The sequence below is a fragment of the Maylandia zebra genome, linkage group LG22 (genome assembly GCF_041146795.1).
Source record: "Maylandia zebra isolate NMK-2024a linkage group LG22, Mzebra_GT3a, whole genome shotgun sequence".
In the NCBI taxonomy this organism is placed as follows: domain Eukaryota; kingdom Metazoa; phylum Chordata; class Actinopteri; order Cichliformes; family Cichlidae; genus Maylandia; species Maylandia zebra.
In genome coordinates this window covers 9449333-9468912 of record NC_135187.1, presented here as the reverse complement: position 1 = coordinate 9468912, position 19580 = coordinate 9449333, and the positions used below count along the sequence as shown (strand labels likewise).

Sequence of the window (19580 nt, the reverse complement as noted above, 5' to 3'; positions counted from 1 at the left end):
GTTTCACCTCTCATCCAAGAAGCTTCTTCAGTTCTAAGGGTCAATGGTGGGGAGTCCCAGATTTAAACCCAGTGGGAGTTTCCCCCCAAAGAGGGACAAAGGACCCCCTGATGATCCTCTACCTAATCACATGAGCCAAGGTGTGAAAGCGGGTGTGGTTCCCAATCAGCCAGGGTTTCGGGTGAGCTCATTGTGAAACCTGGCCCCACCCTATCATGTGATTTCCCGAGGTCAGATGGCCCAGGATGTGAGTGAGTGTTAAGGCGTCTGGGAGCAAAAAAGTGGAGCAAATTAAAAATCTCATTGTGGGGCAAAATAAATATTGTAAAAATGATTATAGCTCCCCAATTCAACTACGTATCATGTTACCAAATGTGATACTGCCTGTTTTCTTCAAACAGAATGAAAACTTAATTAAGCAGTTTCTGTGGGATGGGAAAAGGGCAAGAATCAAGCTAAGTAAATTATATGGCCCTAGAGAGAAGGGCGGCTTAAGTTTACCCGATCCAAGACTATATTCAATCTCATTCGAGGTGGCAAAATTGGTTAATTACTGGGGAAAAAAATCAAGCTGGACAGGAATGGCTGAGTATAGAGTCTGAGATTTATACCCATTATGACCCAAAATGTATGCTGTCTCAAAGCCGCACTTCAACAAACGCAATTTTGCTTCACTCTAGCCAGGTATGGCTGAATATAGAATTCTTAAAATATCACCTCATGTGCAGTTTTACTCATCGCTTTGGAACAATCCAGCTGTTCGTATAGGGGGGAGAAAATGGTGTTTTGGAAATTGTGGCAGTCTCATGGCATAAAGGTTATTAGTGACTCATTTAAAGATGGGGAATTTATGTCCTATATAGATCTTGTCCAAACATACAAATTGGAAGGGAAGGAACGTCTTTGGAGATATTTGCAAATTAGATATTGTGTGATGTCCAAGTTCAGAAGGGGACATGGAAATCTTGTTCTAAATTTTATAAATATTCCTCGGGAGCGCCACACAGCATAATGCTTTTATAAGTTGGTAAACGATAATAGAAGTGGGTGTTCGAATATTAAAACTTTGTGGCAGAAAGATTTAAATGCACCAATTCCAAACATAAAATGGATGGGAATTTTGGTAGAAAATGGGATTTATGTTAAGGAGGCGAGGAGCAAATGCATACAATATAAAATTGTGCATAGATATTATCATACTCCAACAAGATTACACAGCATGAAGCTTATGCCTGACTATCTCTGTTGGAAATGTAAAAGTGAGGTGTGGACTTTCCTACATTGTTTTTGGAAATGTTCCCTTAAAGCTCCTTTTTGGAAGGAAGTCGTCACACTTTTAAAAGGTTGTTCAGGATCAGAAGTGCCCTTAACTCCTGAATTGTGTTTGTTAGGAGACCGTTCTCATATTCCAAGAATTCATAATAATGTTTTTACGGTTGTTATGGTTGGACTGGTAACTGCATTGAGGGTTATCCTCAGGCACTGGAAGACTACAGCACTTCCTGAGCTGAAAGACTCAGAGCAATGGCAGAGACTGCTTCCTATGAGTCCATGCTGAATAAACTTAAAAATGATACAAAAGACAAAGATAAAATTTGGGACTACTTTTGGAGCTATCTGAAGCACACAGGAAATCACGACCATAATACCATAATCTGAAGGATTATTAACTGTGACTACCAGTCAATATGTTACTTTACTGTCATTTTTAGTTGCCCGTTTCTGTGTTTATTCTTTCAGAACCTACTGTAAGTTAGCTTCTCTTTCCTCCTTTTAAGGAGGGATGCACACCAGCAGTTTTCTTGGTTTCTCCCCCCCCCCTGCTCTTATACAGGTTTAAGTACCGTATATATTTTCAAAAAACTTGCAAAATCAATAAAAACTTAAATGTAAAAAAAATATGAGGATGTGAGAGCCATGTTACATTCCCTCAGATTCACAGGTTATTCTGATAAGCTAAGGTGATGCACACTGTGACCTCTGGGTTCAGAATGTGTTTCACTTTTGTTGTCAGTAAAACCTGCCATGCAAGCTTATGTAAAACAGTAACACTAGAGAACACAGAAAACAGTACAAAGACCACATATTAAATGTTAATACTGAAAGGTCTTATTGTTTTCTTGATGGACAATAACTCAGGTATAATATTGTTTTTCTTTTTAAAGACTGGAAACGTTGACCCAGATAGATAAAGACACAGGCATATCCAAGATGTGTTTGAATCACACAGTGACTGCTGACTCCTGTTCCTCAGACTTACTGGTGCTCTTGGTGACAATGGTATCCTAGATGCTTATTAAACTCTAAGAGCTGGCTCAACAGGTTTGATCCCAGTGACGTTGCTGCTGATGGTGGAACTGTATCGCCATGTGAGGCTTTCAATGGGAACAGGAATTATAAACTTCTCGTGGACATTTTTGTAATTGATGTGACACATCAACGCCCTCACTCAAGAACAACGAGGCAAACGTAGAAAGAGTGGACACACAAATTCCTTTTCTAATAGAGCTAGATGGTTGTGTTTAAATCAGTTTTGACTTATTTATAGCACTGATGACTCTGCCATCATTGATCGAGGTTTCCTTCAGAGTATTGCCAGCTGCTGTTGAGTGACATAAGCCAGGAAATGGACTGAGGTCTGCACTTGTAGCAGACAAACATTTTTATCTTAACATTAAAGCTGAGCGCAGCTATTTAGCTGACAGAGTCCGATTAGAGGACGCAGACAGATAAAGGGGAGAAAAAACTGCAAGAATGAAGGAAATGACTGGCAACAGAGCAATCCGTATGAAGGCTGTGATCCTAAAGTTGCACACACTTGAAAATTTGAAAACGAGAAAAGCCATCAGTGTGTTAAAAACTAAAGCGTTTATTTCACCATTTACTGCCACCAACATAAACATTGAATTTAAACTAATCAAAAGCAAGTTTACTTCCTGTCAACATCTGTGACACCTAACGTTGAAGAAGGACAGGTAATGCTCAGATTCACTAATCTGAGTTATCACCATGCACCTCATTAAAAAAAATGCAAATGCAAAAACTTCAGAGTGTAGTTTTATTCAACAGTTGTGAAAGAATAACAACATGATAAAACAGTTAATTTACACCTTATAAAGTTACTTTCACGCTGGTACCAGATACTGCTGGTAAATACAAGGTGATGGCCTTTTTAATGGTAAGTAAACATGTAACAAACTGTAAAAAAAAGAAACAACAAAAAACCCAACAACCCAAAACAGATGACACACCTTATCCAAATAACAATAATAATGATAATAATAATAATAATAATAATAATAATAATAATAATAATAATAATACTACAGTGCATCTGGAAGGTGATTCCTATACAAGTAAACCATTAACACCGGTCAGTTTGACGTAGGCATTGTGAAATAAAGTGTTTCTGACATAGATCGTATATGTTTAGACAGCTTTGAATTTTAGGCACAGCAGCTTACTGACTTCAGAAATCTTCCATCAGGTGATAAATTACTACAAGAGCTGGTTATTGTGATTTTCTGAGTAAAATTTCTGTCAGTCTGTGATACTCTGAATGTTCAACAGATTGTAAACATGTAAATCCTGGTAGAAAAATACTTCATAACTATGTTTTTTGTCGTTATTATTATTATTAGGATCCTATTAAAGCTGGTTGTAAGAAGTTTTCAGTGGTTCTCTTGAACGCGACTACCTACAGAAAACGCTGTGCGGGGTTAAAGTGCAGAACGACAAAGCTTCCTCCACTTTGTGCTTGTAATTCCTCCTCATTTGTTTCTTTTTCACTTTTCTGTCAGATCTTTCTCTCTCTTTTTTTCTTTATTTAGAAGTCCCAAGAATATTGGATCAGTCATCCCGATAAGTTGGCACTCTTAACACATGTTTAATTAAGTCTCTTCCACAAGATCGTGCGGTGGGTTTTCTTGCTCAAAAACCTCCCTTATTCGTGCTACGCAGACTTCTGCAGCCACATCCGTCTCCTTGGAGAGCTGGTACAGGCTGAGGAAGCCATGTGGGAGGTCCTTCGCCACTGTCAGACTCACAGGTTGGCCCATGTCTCGAAGCTTCTTGGCAAACATCACAGAGTCGTCCAGCAGGGCATCGAGAGCAGAGGCCTGCGTGGGAGGAAGAGTCAATTCAAATTCTGCTGTGAGTAATAGACTGCAGTTCAACTCACACTGGACTTTATGAGGAGAAATCAAGTAAGCTAAATGTTAAAAGTGCCTTTTGTATCTAGTACATTTTCTAGAGCATCTGTCCCGTTGAGCCACTGTGTGACTCAGCTACCAATGATCTGTGAGTGCTACATATTGTCTCAAATGACAATCTCGAAGCACATGTGATTGGACCTCTGCCTGTGGTCAAATTTTCTCCTCGTTCCTCTCACAAAACTTTTCTTTTACCCTTTCTAAATGTATCTAAATGTGTTCCATGTGCCTCCCTGTTCTGCAGCCTTTTGAGCCAGCCACAGCAATAAAGTTGCTTTAGAAACACTCTCTTGTTATGTCTTTCTGCTGGAGTCATAATCAATGTTTTTCTATTCCACCTATTTTTTTCTGTTCAGGCGAGAGATCTGGGGCTCATCCCAACTGTCATAGGACAGAGACAGGGTACACAATAGACAGTCTGTCAAAAGACTAACACAATAGCCCTTTTCCAGTGGTACCTACTCAGTTCGGCTCAACTCAGTTTTTAGGGTTTTCCAATAAGTGATAGTACTTGGTAACAGGTACTTTAAGTACCTGCTCAACCGGGATTTCAAATGAGCGAAGTTGATCTGAAAAGGTGACGTCAATGGACTGCATGCCACTGATTGTCCAATCAATGGCATCACTCAATGAGTCATGAGAGCAACTCCTTCACAAAAAAACAAAACCAGTATTTCGAAGACCAGAATAAAAACGAACAATGTGGCTCATACGTCAGACAAAAAGCAATACACAGAGCAGTAGGTACAGTGGCTTGCAAAAGTATTCGGCCCCCTTGAACTTTCCCACATTTTGTCACATTACAGCCACAAACATGAATCAATTTTATTGGAATTCCACGTGAAAGACCAACACAAAGTGGTGTACAGTGAGAAGTGGAACCAAAATCATACATGATTCCAAACATTTTTGTTTTTACAAATAAATAACTGCAAAGTGGGGTGTGCGTAATTATTCAGCCCCCTTTGTTATGAGTGCAGTCAGTTGCCCATAGACGTTGCCTGATGAGTGCTAATGACTAAATGTGCACCTGTGTGTGATCTAATGTCAGTACAAATACAGCTGCTCTGTGACGGCCTCAGAGGTTGTCTAAGAGAATATTGGGAGCGACAACACCATGAAGTCCAAAGAGCACACCAGACAGGTCAGGGATAAAGTTATTGAGAAATTTAAAGCAGGCTTAGGCTACAAAAAGATTTCCCAAGCCTTGAACATCCCACGGAGCACTGTTCAAGCCATCATTCAGAAATGGAAGGAGTATGGCACAACTGCAAACCTACCAAGACAAGGCCGTCCACCTAAACTCACAGGCCGAACAAGGAGAGCGCTGATCAGAAATGCAGCCAAGAGGCCCATGGTGACTCTGGACGAGCTGCAGAGATCTACAGCTCAGGTGGGGGAATCTGTCCATAGGACAACTATTAGTCATGCACTGCACAAAGTTGGCCTTTATGGAAGAGTGGCAAGAAGAAAGCCATTGTTAACAGAAAACCATAAGAAGTCCTGTTTTCAGTTTGCCACAAGCCATGTGGTCCATCTAATCTGACTGAGCTGGAGCTGTTTTGCAAAGAAGAATGGGCAAGGATTTCAGTCTCTAAATGTGCAAAGCTGGTAGAGACAAACCCTAAAAGACTGGCAGCTGTAATTGCAGCAAAAGGTGGTTCTACAAAGTATTGACTCAGGGGGGCTGATTAATTACGCACGCCCCACTTTGCAGTTATTTATTTGTAAAAAATGTTTGGAATCATGTATGATTTTCGTTCCACTTCTCACGTGTGCACCACTTTGTTGGTCTTTCACGTGGAATTCCAATAAAATTGCTGTAATGTGACAAAGTTCAAGGGGGCCGAATACTTCTGCAAGCCACTGTATACCATATCGTCTCGATGTCCTCCATTGTCACTTGTTGTTTGTGTCAGACACAGATGACATCACAGGACTTTTCTCAAGTTGAGTCAAGGCGAGCAGAGAAGGCACTAGTGGAAAAGAGGCAACAGACCCGCTCATCGATCTAACCCCATGCATGGAGAACCAGTCAAGAAGGCCACCGCTAGTAAGCAGTGACTGAACTTCAAAATAAAAGTGTGGGGATTGTTGTTATCCACTGGTTAGAGTGATAATTAAGTAAAGAAAAACATTAGTTTCAAATATACTTTGGGCAGCCTTTAGTATACATGGGCGAATATATGTATACACCCATGTATACTGGATGTCTATGAGTGTGAAGCCCATGGGCAAAACTGATCAACTAAAGAAAAAGACAGAGGTGTCTATTGTGTGACAACAAATCGAGTTTTATGGCTAGAAATTCCAAAAGTTGCCCAAATCCTAATCTAAACATGAACTCTTTCCATCTCCTTTCTTACCACTATGTGCACAGGTGGCAGGCCTTTCAGCATGCTGTTGGGAGCCAGCAGGGGTGACACAAATGGATTCTTTATAACTGGACAGGATGTTGGGTTAACCATAGCAAGAGACTCAGAGCGCAGAGGCTCAAAGCCTTGTGGGTAACAAAGCTGAGCTCCAGAGTTGGGTACGGAAGCTTGGTTGGACATGTGGGTTTCAGTCTGTCTCTGTGAAGACGAGCGGGAGAGCGAGCGACCTGAAGTCCGCCTTGGGTCCAGAAAGGACTGGATCCAGTTAGAGGCACCCTGAGTGAGATCACTGAGCAGCATGGCCGTGTCTCTACTCAGAGTGCTCAGAGTGCTGCTCCCCATTGCAGGCTGCACCGTCTGGTAGTCTATACCTGAGAGGATACCAACGTTTAGTCAGCAGAGGAAACAGCAACCATAAAGTAAAACAAACAACAAAAACAAAAAACCCACACACGAGTCTGGCACACACTTGTGAATTATTAGAGAATATCCACTGAACTACAAATCAGCAGATATGCCCAATACCTAAGAGTTTTACAAGTACTTTTTAAGGTACTTTAAAAAGAGGGTGTTCTATTGCTTATACATGAGAAGAATTTGTCACATATGAACAGAGGCTTTCTGTATCCAGCTCAATCCCACAGTCCAAAAACATGCTATTAGTGATTTTAAAGTGGCCATGGATGAGAGGTAGATAGAGGGTTTGACTGTGTAACTATACAGAGCACTGTATGGTTATAAGAGGGTTGTATTTCAAAGTCTTTTCAGCGGTTAGTAAGTTGTACTTGAGAAAAACAACTGAAAAAACAGCTTCAGAAGCACTTGGTATTAAATCCACCGAACATCTATTGAATAACTCTTGGATTATCTTTGACAGAGACCTTCTGCTTCAGTCTCAAATATAACTGATGATCGTGAACAGTTGTATCACAACTACTACCCAACTACAACTTTGAGACTTTATTCCAGTAAGTCTTCTCATTTTCACCTTGATTTAAATCTAGATGTACTATTGTCTGTATACCAATAGAGTCTTGGGGGATTACAACACTCAGTCTCTTTTTGACCCTGAAACACTTCTTGGGTGCAGCTGGGTGCAAGAAGACAAACGCAACAAGTGCCATCGTTAAAAAAACAACAACTCAGGAACCTAAAAGAAACCAGATGAAGAACAGCAAAACAAATGTAAGATATGTGAAATATGAGCATTAATGGATTGGTGAGGCTGTGCTGGCTTTATCTTTTGGCTTATTACGCCAGTAATGAAGTCAGAGAATGAGAGGCAGTGGTGGAGTGAGCCAAAAAATAAATAAAGAGAGGGAGCAGTGTCAGTAAAAACAAAGCGGTGAATCATAAAAATAATGCGTTATTTTCAGACTGTTTTACAGCAGTTACATTCCAGAGCGCTAATAAACACACCCAGATCTCTGCTGCTCATAACTGACGAGCAGGCTTCATCACGTCTGCTGCGGCTCCTTTGTGTGTATCAACCGTCACATTGACATTCAGCTCTAAAATGCATTGAGACAGCCAGGATGTAATCTGCTCTGTACATTTTTAATAATAGATTCTGTGATTCGTCTCTACGCCGGCTGACTAATTTGCCTATACAAGCCTTCAAATTTTAGCCAAAATGATCTTTTTAAAAGTTAATTATCTGGAAATGATCAGAAAGCAGATCAAACTTCCAGAGTACCAGTGCTGGTTTTTGTTACTCTGCATCACAGACATTAAATTGGTGCAGGGCTGCTAGTATATCCCATGATATTGATGCTTATAGAAAAAAAATGTGCTTTTGGCTTTAGATTGTGACACTTGGATTAAGTGTAAAATTGTTTGGTTCCAGTTTTTAACAGAGCTTAAGGTTGTTTATTAAGTAGGTATATCCTGAATCTATGACGGCTACAACTTACATGAGGATGTAACTTGTAAATATATTTACAGATATTAAGGAAAATGTTTGCATGGCTTCATTAAATATACCAAATTATACCCAGTTTGCCCAGTCTGCCAGCAGACTCAGCTCAACTCAGTTCTCTTTATATAGTGCCATATTACAGCAACAGTTACCTCAAGGCGCTTTACATTGTTTTTGTAGGCTAAACCCCAACAATAATACAGAGAAAACAGCGAAAACCCAACAATCAGATGTCCCCTATGAGCAAGCGCTTTGGCGACACTGGAAAGGAAAAACTCCCTTTTAACAGGAAGAAACCTCTGGCAGAATGAGGCTCAGGGAGGGGCGGCCATTGTTGAAATTATGTCATTATTTCCCGGTTTAAAAATGGTTGTGGTATGACAGCAAAAGCAGAACCACATATAGTACAGGTCCACTCAGACAAAGCATGAAACACTTATATTATTAGAATGATGGTGATAAATACATGTCTTTGTTTTTGGTAATTAACAACAAGTGAACAACAGGTCACATGACTGAAACCTTCCAGTTTTTGCTTTGGCAGTTATGCGTGGCTGACAACAGGAAGACATCTAGGCGGTGCAATGAAGATTAAATCGAAGGTAGGCACGGATTTTGTTTTTAGTACATGCTTAATTAGAAGTTTGACAGGGCAGACAAATCGTAAGTTTTTCCTCCCGCATTTGACGGTTTATACATAAATCCTCTTAATATTCCGTGTTCTTGTCAGGTGGCACCTGGATGTACTTGTGTTAAATGATCTGTAAAACAACACACCTGATCTCCATGCAGGCACACACGCCCTGCACACACACATACCTGCATAAGCATTAATGCACTTGGTGAGTACACCTAGAGGCAACAGCGGGTCAATGAGAGTGAGCAGGCGGGAGGGTGAAGCATCGGTGGTGAGCAAAGTGGCGGGGTAGGCGGCCATAATGCCATCAGGGATTCGGATGCCGGTGGATATGGCCTTCATGGACACGGTGATGCAGAGATTCCCTCCAGCACTGTCGCCTGCCAGACAAACTCGCTCTGCAGTGGAGCCTGACAATAAAAACAAAAATAATTCCCACAATAATTCTTTGGGGCCATGGCTGCAGATTCAGATGTGCTGTTGTGATATTTTTAAACTGTAAAAATACTTCCTGCCATGATTTTGTCAATCTAGTGCTCAATCTACTACTTGCAGTAAATGCAGTCATTTATGTGTGGTGTACTGTTGTGTACTTTTTTTAACTTAAGATATCTCAGACTATTTATCATCTGTTTTTAAATTAATCTCTCATGAGAAAAAATTAAACAAGAGAAAATTCCTAAAGTATAAAAAGTAGAGAGTGGGGTAAAGGATGATTTTATGGCTTTCTTGGCTTTGGGGTTCATGAACAGTTTCAAAAATTCTCAGAAAAACTTATAAGAAAGACAAAATTTGAAAAAAATAGGTCATTATGGACTGGTTTTACTGGTTTGCCCCACTTTAAATCAAATTAGGCAACATGTGGTCCATGAATTACAATGAGTTTAGCTTTACAGTAAGATAACACACACTGACCCAGCAGGTGACAGTTATTCAGTGCCCAGCAGTAGGCGTAAAAACATTCCTCTAGAGCTCTGGGAAAGGGTGCTTCAGGTGACAGAGAGTAGTCGACGGAGAGGACCGGGACATTCAGCTCCTTCGACCAGCTGCGAAGATAGTTCTGCAACACGAGTGGGTTAAAAGGCATGCGATTAATTTATTTTCACAGGAATGCAAGATCTAATGCTACCTGTTACTATTATTATCATTGGAATTTGAGTAGAATTAATCAGAACAGCTATGACAGATAAAAAAGAAAAAAGTCTGTCTTCTGTTTTGTACCTCGTGAGACTTCGAAGTCTGGGCCACAAAGCCCCCTCCATGGAAGTGGATGAGCAGCCAGGGGGAGCGAGGCTGTTTCTGTACCCAGGGCAGATGGGTGGAGATGGGGGGAGGCTTAGCACGGGACAAAACTAGAAGCTCTTCACTGTCCTGTAAAGTGAAAGGATGAGATCATAAAATAAAGTAAACAAAGCAATCAAGTCTTTTAACAGAAGTCATCTTTCAGCATGTGTACAACCACATTTTTGCAGCTCTCTAATGAAAACCTTGAATATTTCCCCTGTGCTCATTTTTCATTGCCCATCCATAAGCAAATTTTACTGGTTACTAAAATAGCTCTACTAGTTTTATCCAATCTCAAAAACACATAATACAAAAAATACAGAATTTATTTACTGCGCTTATTCTGTAAAAAGTCTGATCCTCACCATATTGGTCAGTCGTGTCAACAACTGTATTTACATATTATAGTCTTTTAAATGCCTTCTCTACATAAAATGTCTTTTTTCTTCTTCTTCTACTCTACGAGTTGTTGACCTTCACCTGTCCTTCTCGGAGTTCATAGGAGATCAGACGCATGTGGACTGGCCCGGGGCCCCAGTGAGCTATTGGAGGTGACACGGTGACAGAGAGCCTGGGGTCGGAGGCCAGAGGAAGGCGTAGAGTGACTGGAGGCACGGTCATGGTGAAGTTTACTTGCACTTGTTTGGAGGCTATTCTGTTGAAGCCCTGAAAAGAGTAAGAAATGGAAGAAAGTTCAAATGCTGAAGATAACTTTAGGTAAAAGACAAGCAAAAGAAGGAGTCTGTGATTCTGCCTACTGTTAATAGGCCGGACTCTGTGAGGTTCCAGAAGGACTTCCAGAACTGCATGTCCAGATTCTGGGTAATGCGCTCAAACTCAGCGCCCCGGAGCTCTGGATCAATAACATACTTCCCTGATGTGAGGAGAGACAAGGCTGCTGTTCCTAAAGGAGGACAGATACTTATTTTAAAGATGGTTAAAGGTAAAAATACCCATTCAGAAGAAGGAAATGTAACTTTTGACAACATCCTAAATAAAATAAAAAAAACCTCACCTAAGCCTGACTGTTGTTTACCATAGGTTTCTCCATATGAAACCATACTTATGACAACAGTCTGCAGGAATGGGCGAATGGAAGGGGAGTACTGTGAAACAAAATAAGAGGGGCATTTAATAAATACATTCAAAAGACAGGGCTCTTACTTATTTTTAAGTATTAATTACAACCACAAAACATAAGAGACTTGTGTGAAAGACCTAGGGATCGGTTCACCCTGCCTGGGACAGGGTTACCAGGGGCTCGCCCTGGAACCAGGCCCAGGAGCATCTGGTGGCTGGGCCTTAGTTCATGGGGCCCAGTGTAAACTTGCCTAATCTGCATATAGTAAGCGTAATGAGCCTATATTACAGTACTTAATGATAGTCTGTGAAGCCTTTGCTTTTATTTCTAAATAATAAAAATAAATGTAATTTAAGCTGCCAGAAATTAAATCGCAGTTAAAATCCTTGTCATGTTTTTATTAGGGGAAAAGTCTAAAACCTACAGCAGGGCTGCAGGTGGCAGAATTGACAAATCAAACCAACAAAAAAATATATATATATAATAAAACAATAAAGTTGATTACAAATATGTCTCCACTGTTAGCTGACCTGAAAGCCCAGACAGCGGCCGTAGAAACACGCTTTGTGCATGGAGGAGTACTCCTGCACAAAGCTGCGGCTCAGGTCCTTGTCCTGCAGGGAGTACAGCTGGCCGCAGTCGTTGTCGTTGATCAGCTGCTGGGCGAGATGGAGAAGAGCTCGGAGCTGGCAAAGGGCGCTGCAGTACGCCTCCATCTCAGACGTGTTGTGGTCAACCCTGAAGAAGGGGTTGCTGTAACTGGAGGCAATGTAACGGGCTTTGTGGATGATGTGCAAAAGGCAAGCCTCCAAGACCTGAAAGAAGAAACAGGATGAGAGGTTGGAAGGCATACATGAAATGCACATGTTTATTATGGCTTTTCATGAAATATAGTTAATTTTAAAAAAGGCTCTCATGCAGCCCAATCACACACTGAGATGATGGGCTTTTTATATCTGTAGTGATTATTATAACATTTATGATGTGCTCCAAAACCTATGAAAATTTAAGATTGTTTTAATCTTGGTTCAATCTTGGTACCTACTATATAAACTTAAGGAAGAACTACATTTCACAGTAGTGTAACCACCAAACCTTAAACCACACAGGAAGTCAACCATTTTTAAACCATTAAAGAATTTTGTGGTTGTTTTCCAATTTGCAGAGTTTGTACTTTAACCCTTTAAAGCCGGTCAGAGCAGCACGCTCCGTTTTGCGTAACTATTTTTAAAACCCTGTAGAACCGGAACCGCGTAAGCTAGCGCAATAATTTTTTTGCATATAAAACCGGAGGAGTTGTACTTACATCTTATGCCATCAGCTTGTCCTAGGTCACGTTTTCCTTCCACATAAAGCTTTGCAAAAATTGCATAAAAAGCGCTTGCAGGAACAAAAACATAATATTCCAGAAACAGGCTTTGCCGATCCGATCAGCTGTTAATAACACTTCCTACATTGACGTCAGCGCGAACTATCGCATGTCCGCCATTACCTGCCCGTAACCGGAAGTGACGTCATTTTCACAGAAAATGTAGTTTTTTATTTATAGGCCTTATAAGCCTATACTGGTGTTTTTAAAAGTCATGTTAGACTTCATGCTTTTCTGAATAGTTTCTGGGATGCCTAGAACTCAAATTGAACTGCTTTAAATCGTTTATTTTGATGCACATGCTGTTTTCTTTGCAAATTTGCATTATAGGATTTATTTTAGTTTCTTCTGCAGTAAATAAAAATTGGTGTATCTCAAAAATAAAATTATGAAGACACTCAAAATAAATTTCCTGTTGTTGTAAACTATTTTTTTGCAACTTTTTTGTATTTAAAGTTTTGAGGGATAAGCCTCTTAAATTTCTCGAAGTAGAAATATATGTAAAAAAAACAAAAACGATTTTCAATTTTTTTGTAGTTTATTGCACTTTTTTGCAATTTATGTAGTTACTATGGACTTAATGCATACATATTATTAAAATTTGGGCTATAACAGTTGTATTGATGTATAGCAACTTGAAATATTCCCTAAAATGGCTCCACAGCATGTAAAAATATAAAGTAAGCTCTGGCGGACTTGGTTCTATGGTAGGTCTTAAAGGGTTAACTCACTGCAGACAATTAATCAGACTGATATCATATTTTGTCAGTCTTCTACAGACTTTTGCATTACTTAGTTTGTTTGTTAATTGTTAATTTGTTTTATTCCTATGCACAATGTCTACTATTTCTCATGCTTTAGGAGTGTCTGTATAACTCAAGATATCAACAGATTTTTTTTAAATTTAAGGTTTACACATAAAAAAGATCTCCTGAACTGAATTGATATTTTTATATTGTTGCTGAATTTCTATAAACTTGAAAAAAAAAAAAACTCAAATGAAAAACCTAAATGGAAAAATATGTTAACTGAGCAAAAACAATAAGGTCCAACCCTCCCATTATCCTGAACTCGATAAGCAGAAGAAAATGGATAAATAGATCAATAAAAATGAGTGAATCTGTACTTGAATCATGTGAACCCCACACTTCTAATATTTGCAGAAATACAAATATTAAAATGTTGTTGTTGTTAAAATGCAATAACCTACAATCTAATAAACAGATTTTTTTCTAATGATTTAAACCAAAGATGTGAAAAACCAAACACACTGTTAGTCACATAACACACACGGTCCAGCCACCGTCATACCTTGACCAGCGTGCGGTAGCCATTCCCGGGTGTTTGTGCATCAAAGTCATAATGGTGATAGACGGCGGTGAAGCTGGTTACTACAGGCTCCAGGGCTCGACCATGTTCCTGAATCTGTTTCACACAAGTGACCAGACGCTCAACAGCAGTGCCGTGTGGCAAACGAGAAGGCCCGCAAAAAACAGAGATGTTGTCTTGGCACACTTTCTCCAAGGTTGCAAACACAACCTCGTAATCCATTTCTGGGGCTGTGAAGGAAAGAGAGAGAAAGAAGAAGAGACCGCCGAGTGAAACTTGTCATTCATTTGAAGCTCTCTGTGTCGATACAGCAAACCTCTGATGTGCGCTTTATACATCTAAATAAAAGACTTAGGGGAAACCCAAAGATCGCAGTGATCTCATTGCCAGTGATTACACTGTATTATCTGTTCAAGGGTTGAAGTTCAACTGACCTCATGAGAGCAGCTGACTGTTATGCAATAAAGAGCAATAAAGATAAGGAGAAAACGTGGCAGTCACAAAATAATAAACAAATCTGTGGAAGACTTCTGTAATGGCAAAGATGGTGCATCTCCAAATGAAAATGAAATGAATTCACGCCCTTTATTATAATATAACTGGGAAGGTATCCAGTAGTGTACTGGCCATTGGGTCTGTGCTGCATCATATTGTCAGCAATTAATCTTGAAAAAAATGTTTAAGTAATATAACAATGTCACGTTGCAACATCTTTGCTGTAACAACACTATTTACCTTCCCTGACAACGACACATTGCATGATGTCTTACATTTGATGATTTAGCTGTGGGTCGGGGAACTCCAGGGCTCAAGGTCCGGTGTCCTCCAGGTTTTAAATGTGTCCTTGATCCAATACAGCCGATTTAAATGGCTAAATTACGTTCACAACACGTTATGAAGTCCTCCAGAGATCTGGTAATGAACTAATCATTTGATTCAGGTGTGTTGACGCAGGGTGAAATCTAAAACCTGCAGGACACCAGACCTTGAGGCTTGGAGTTCAACAACCTCCAACACAGAACTTTGCAAAACATGAAACAAAAAACAAACTTCCAACTAAAAAAGGAAACAAACTACATACACAGGGTTACCCAAAGTGTCGTGGGATTGTCCACCATGGATGCACCAATTCGATTTGGATCTGATACCCATTCAATCCCGACTAACAAAAGCTGGATCGGCTGTCAGTGGTAAAGAGCTGATCTATGGGCCCATCTGTTCACCCGTTATGTTTGCTGTAGCACTTGTTGGAATGCTTTTAATTTTTTATTAGGATTATTTCAATTTAACAGTCATGTGTCATAAAGCAGGAATAGAAACTGCTATCCTGCACTCCAGAATCAGCAGACTCTGATCAATTAAAGGAAAGTCAAACTAGATGTTTCTTTACACATAAAGAATTCTTCCCAGTCTCTTCCCACAGTGAGGAATAGTTTTTTAATTCAACACTGGTGTCTAATTGGCACCCTATATTGAATTAAAACTGGAAAAAGTTGAATTAATGCGTTCCTAAATATCTCACACACACACACACACAACACAGGAGAGGACATTCACCCACTAAAGATCATATTGCATATGATGATTAATAAAAAGAGCAGTCACAGTTTAACATGCATCGTCGTGCTACATTAAAAGCCATTGTGGAAATGATCATGGAGACAATGGACCAGTGTGTGTGGTGTGGCTTTACTAAAAAAAGAAAAGTAAAATCTTTCATGTCAGCAGCAGCTGTCAGAGCGCAGAGCCTGCAGCGAAGAGTGAAATCGGGACACCGTGCCAAATGTGGAGATGCTCATAAACACTGAAAGCTTTGTCGCAGTTTTGACACATGGTCGATTGTGTTTTTCCATTTCTGGGCAGCACTCCGTGCCTTAGAGAGATGACCTTTAGGCTTCTCACAATATTTTAATGCTATAAGGGCTGCAGTGTGATGCACATCTGCCTGCAAAGCCCACTAAACAGCAGTTAGAAACAAGCTCGCACAGAGGAAAGGGCTGCAGCTATAGATTATAGTAATCAGCTATTCTATCGCTAATTGAGCAATAATAAATATTCAACAGAGTAAAATGAACTGCTGATTTTTGACATTGCAATATTTTTATTAGTTTCACTGCAATCCACATTTGTCAAAAAAAAACCTTACTGCTGTATTTGCGTGCCATATCAAAAACATATTTCTTAAGAAAATATTTTCTTAAATGCAAAATTAAATAATCTGAAGTATGGTGATATTAGATAAAAATAGGTATACATACTTACATTAACAGATGGAAAAATAAGAGTTCTGACATTATTATATCTTCAGGATGAAGTAGATTTGGTGTGTGTTGTCTGTGTGTTTACGTGTGGTAGTGAATAAGTGAGTTTGCAAGCCTATAAATGAGCATGTGCAATGAAGAAAAGCGAGTACATCAGCATTCTCAGAACTGAGGCTTAACCTGCGGTTTGATGTAAAATTTCATGGTGCAGAAAAAGTTCTGATGGTGTAGATGCTGATAATGTTAATAATTGATGTTAATAATAATTCAGTGCCCAGCCTTACAGTGCCAGGTCAGTGGCCCATGCAAAACTTTACTGGTTTGCCTTTATTTTTAGATGTTTAAGTAGTTAGTTAACTACTGTGTGTGACTAGCCAAATAGTTGACTAACCGTTGCTACTATCACTAGTCGGTACCAGATGTAATAGTCATTTAATCTAATTGTTTTATACATTAATTGATACACGATGCCAGTAAATAGTTGTGTCCTAATGTCATGCAACCATCTACTACCAGATGCATATGATGAGAAACGACATTAAATCTGTTAACCTCGGCCTGATTTGTTGTTAACGCTATTATTGCTAGTTCTTTTAAAGGTGAAAAAATTAGATCGCAGATAAACGTATCATGTATGCAGAGGAGTCTAGTCATACATCGAAAGGAGTCAGCTGAGGCCTTCTGGGTAAGCTGGTCCGACCGATGTATGCAGCGGCTGGCCTGGGAACACCTCGACGTTTCCCTTGATAAGCTGGAGGAGGTGGGTGGGGAGAGAGAATTCTCGGCTTCCCTGCTTAGGTTGCTGTCCCCATGACCCAACTTCAGATAAGCAGAAGAAAAAGGATGGATGACTTATCTTTTTGTTATTTTAGATTTGAACTTTCATTGAAGCGGTTGCCATGAATTTTCAAACAGCGTGCAAAAAACACGGCACAAAATCACCCTTTTTAGTCAGGGTTTATTCATTTTTCAGGTGGTAATTTGTCATGTTTTTAACAACCCATTAACATGTTTGCAGTAACATGTTTTTATATCATATTTAACATTAATTTAGTGTTTTTCTTCTTCACTGTCTGGACTACAATGTGCAATGTTTATAAAGCACCATGCAAGGTGCTGCACAGTTAAGCAACATGACTCGTTATTGAAGAATGGGATTAAAGGTTTAAATTGTCTTTGTTTAAAAGGCTTTGGACATAAAACAGTTCCCAAATTTGGCTTTATATCTGAGTGTAAATTTTAGTTTTAGCCTAGTTGGTTAGTCTGGATCAATAACATACTTGCTGATTCGCTGCAGGCCTACAGATAACAAAAACTCAGTTCACTTCCCTTTTCTGAGACTGTTCCCAATGTAAAGGTCAAAGTGAAATTTCAAAGAATCATTCAGCTCCACTGTTTCTTAGAAACACCAGTGGTAACTAGGACCCCAACCACAAATAAACCTCAGTTCTTGGGAACATCATCAGGAAAGTTTATTCCTTATGGCTATACTTCGAAGATCTGTGTAAGTTCTTCGAAAACCCTACAAAAAGAGATCACTTGCACTTCTTTGCATTTTCTTTTTTTCTCCTGTTGAGCTTTTCAGAAGTCTGATCAGACGATTAATCTTATTTTGTGCTTTTAGACACTATTTAGCTGCAGCTCTTGATATTATTTGGCAACCACTGCCTTTCATATGCTGCAGATCCCTTTTCCCCTTCCTTCACAAACTTGAATGAAGCTGCTTTCATGTTAGCCTACTTATCCTCAGCACAGGGCCATCTATCTATGTTTGTCTGTGGAAAAACAACAAAAACTACCTCACAAAAGGGTGGTGCTTGTGGCTCACCATCCATGGCTCCTCACATATGAAACTGCAACTACTTTATCTTTTACATATACATATATTTTAATACTTGCTACTAGTTTATGTTGTCTAAAGGTAGGATTATTACTGCTCATTACTAAATGAGTCCGTTTTGTTTACATTTTAACAACTGGAGTTTAAAATGTAAACGAATATCAATGGACAACGCAATCAACACTTAGACCGAAACAACACCCTAAATTATAATTTCACTCTTCCGCTGGCCAGATGTGAAACGTGACTCACTGTTCCACCTGCAATGGTCCGGTTTTGTGATAATATTACAGTGATTCCGTGTTTCAGTTTCGAAGTTACATAACCAAAACTAAACTAAATGATCATTCGTGGCAGCTTGGTGACATCTGTTTAACGATGAGTCCACGCCTCTTTCGACGTGAGCAAACTTGCTTCCCTGCTAAATCTCTTTATTTATCAAAATAAAAAGCCTGGCTTGTCACATGGCAACCCCTTTCAAACTAAACAGCTAACAGTAGCAAACACTTGTCAGCAACAGCGGTAGCAGGCTGCTCTGTCCGCTATCACTATCACTTGTCTTCCCGGACATTGGTTTCACATTTACAGTCTGTATCATTCCGCGTTTTAAACAGCAAACCGGATATCTTAAACGCTGAAAACGCGCCCACTGTCGAAGCTAACAACGAGCAACAGTTTGCTACCGGTGACAACTTCGCCCATAACGCGAAGTTTCGGGACTGTAAGCGCGTCCTCCTCCAATACTGCCAAATGCCACCGTTTACAAACAGATACAACCACCTAAAACGTCGCTAACGTTTGTTTAGCTGGATAACACTGTGCAGATGAGCCTAACACGACAGATGTTATGTTATGTGGGCGGTTATGTGACCTCGTTGTGTAGTAAATGCCTTCACTCACCTTCCCGCATCTTCTTCCTTGATCTTCTGACGATCTCTGTGAGCTCGCCCGCAGAATGCTGGGTAACGTCATGTGAGAAAAGCGCGTTCACGTGTCTACCATGACACCAGTTAGCATTATTATTAATCCACAGGTGGGATAAAAACAAGGATTGTCAATACTGAGCTGCATATTTTGATGCCATGGCAGCCATTATATTATATAATCTGATTTAAATCAAAGTTCTGATGACTAGGACATTTATTCACTATATATTAGTGACAGGACAGTCAGGACAAGCAAGGCAATTGGTGTCTTCCTTGACAAATTACAAAGTAAAGCAATCTCTGTTCTTTCATCTTAGAGGCCTCTACTACTACTATCAAGATAACTTGA

General features: G+C 39.8%; 1 protein-coding gene across 2 annotated transcripts; it reads right to left on the bottom strand.

Moving 5' to 3' along the window:
* Positions 1-3044: 3044 nt before the first annotated feature.
* Positions 3045-19300, bottom strand: lipea (lipase, hormone-sensitive a). Of its 2 annotated transcripts, none has more exons than XM_004569213.3 (11): positions 19206-19300; positions 14187-14434; positions 12037-12321; positions 11441-11531; positions 11184-11329; positions 10906-11091; positions 10363-10512; positions 10057-10201; positions 9324-9551; positions 6578-6957; positions 3045-4118 (listed from the first exon to the last, which is right to left on the bottom strand). In XM_004569213.3, exons 1-11 carry the CDS (start codon positions 19213-19215, stop codon positions 3891-3893), a joined length of 2097 nt encoding a protein of 698 aa, XP_004569270.1. In that variant the 5' UTR covers positions 19216-19300; the 3' UTR covers positions 3045-3890. The 2 variants fall into 2 exon arrangements, with proteins under 2 accessions (XP_004569270.1, XP_004569271.1); XM_004569214.6 differs by lacking the exon at positions 19206-19300 and adding an exon at positions 17122-17289.
* Positions 19301-19580: the final 280 nt, after the last annotated feature.

What these genes read in the sequence shown, in the direction of transcription:
- lipea (XM_004569213.3), bottom strand. An exon ending in GCCGCTGTCTGGGCTTTCAG is followed by an intron (nt 11,532 to 12,036) that starts GTCAGCTAACAG and finishes TTTGTTTCACAG; the next exon opens with TACTCCCCTTCCATTCGCCC. An exon ending in TAAACAACAGTCAGGCTTAG is followed by an intron (nt 11,330 to 11,440) that starts GTGAGGTTTTTT and finishes GTCCTCCTTTAG; the next exon opens with GAACAGCAGCCTTGTCTCTC.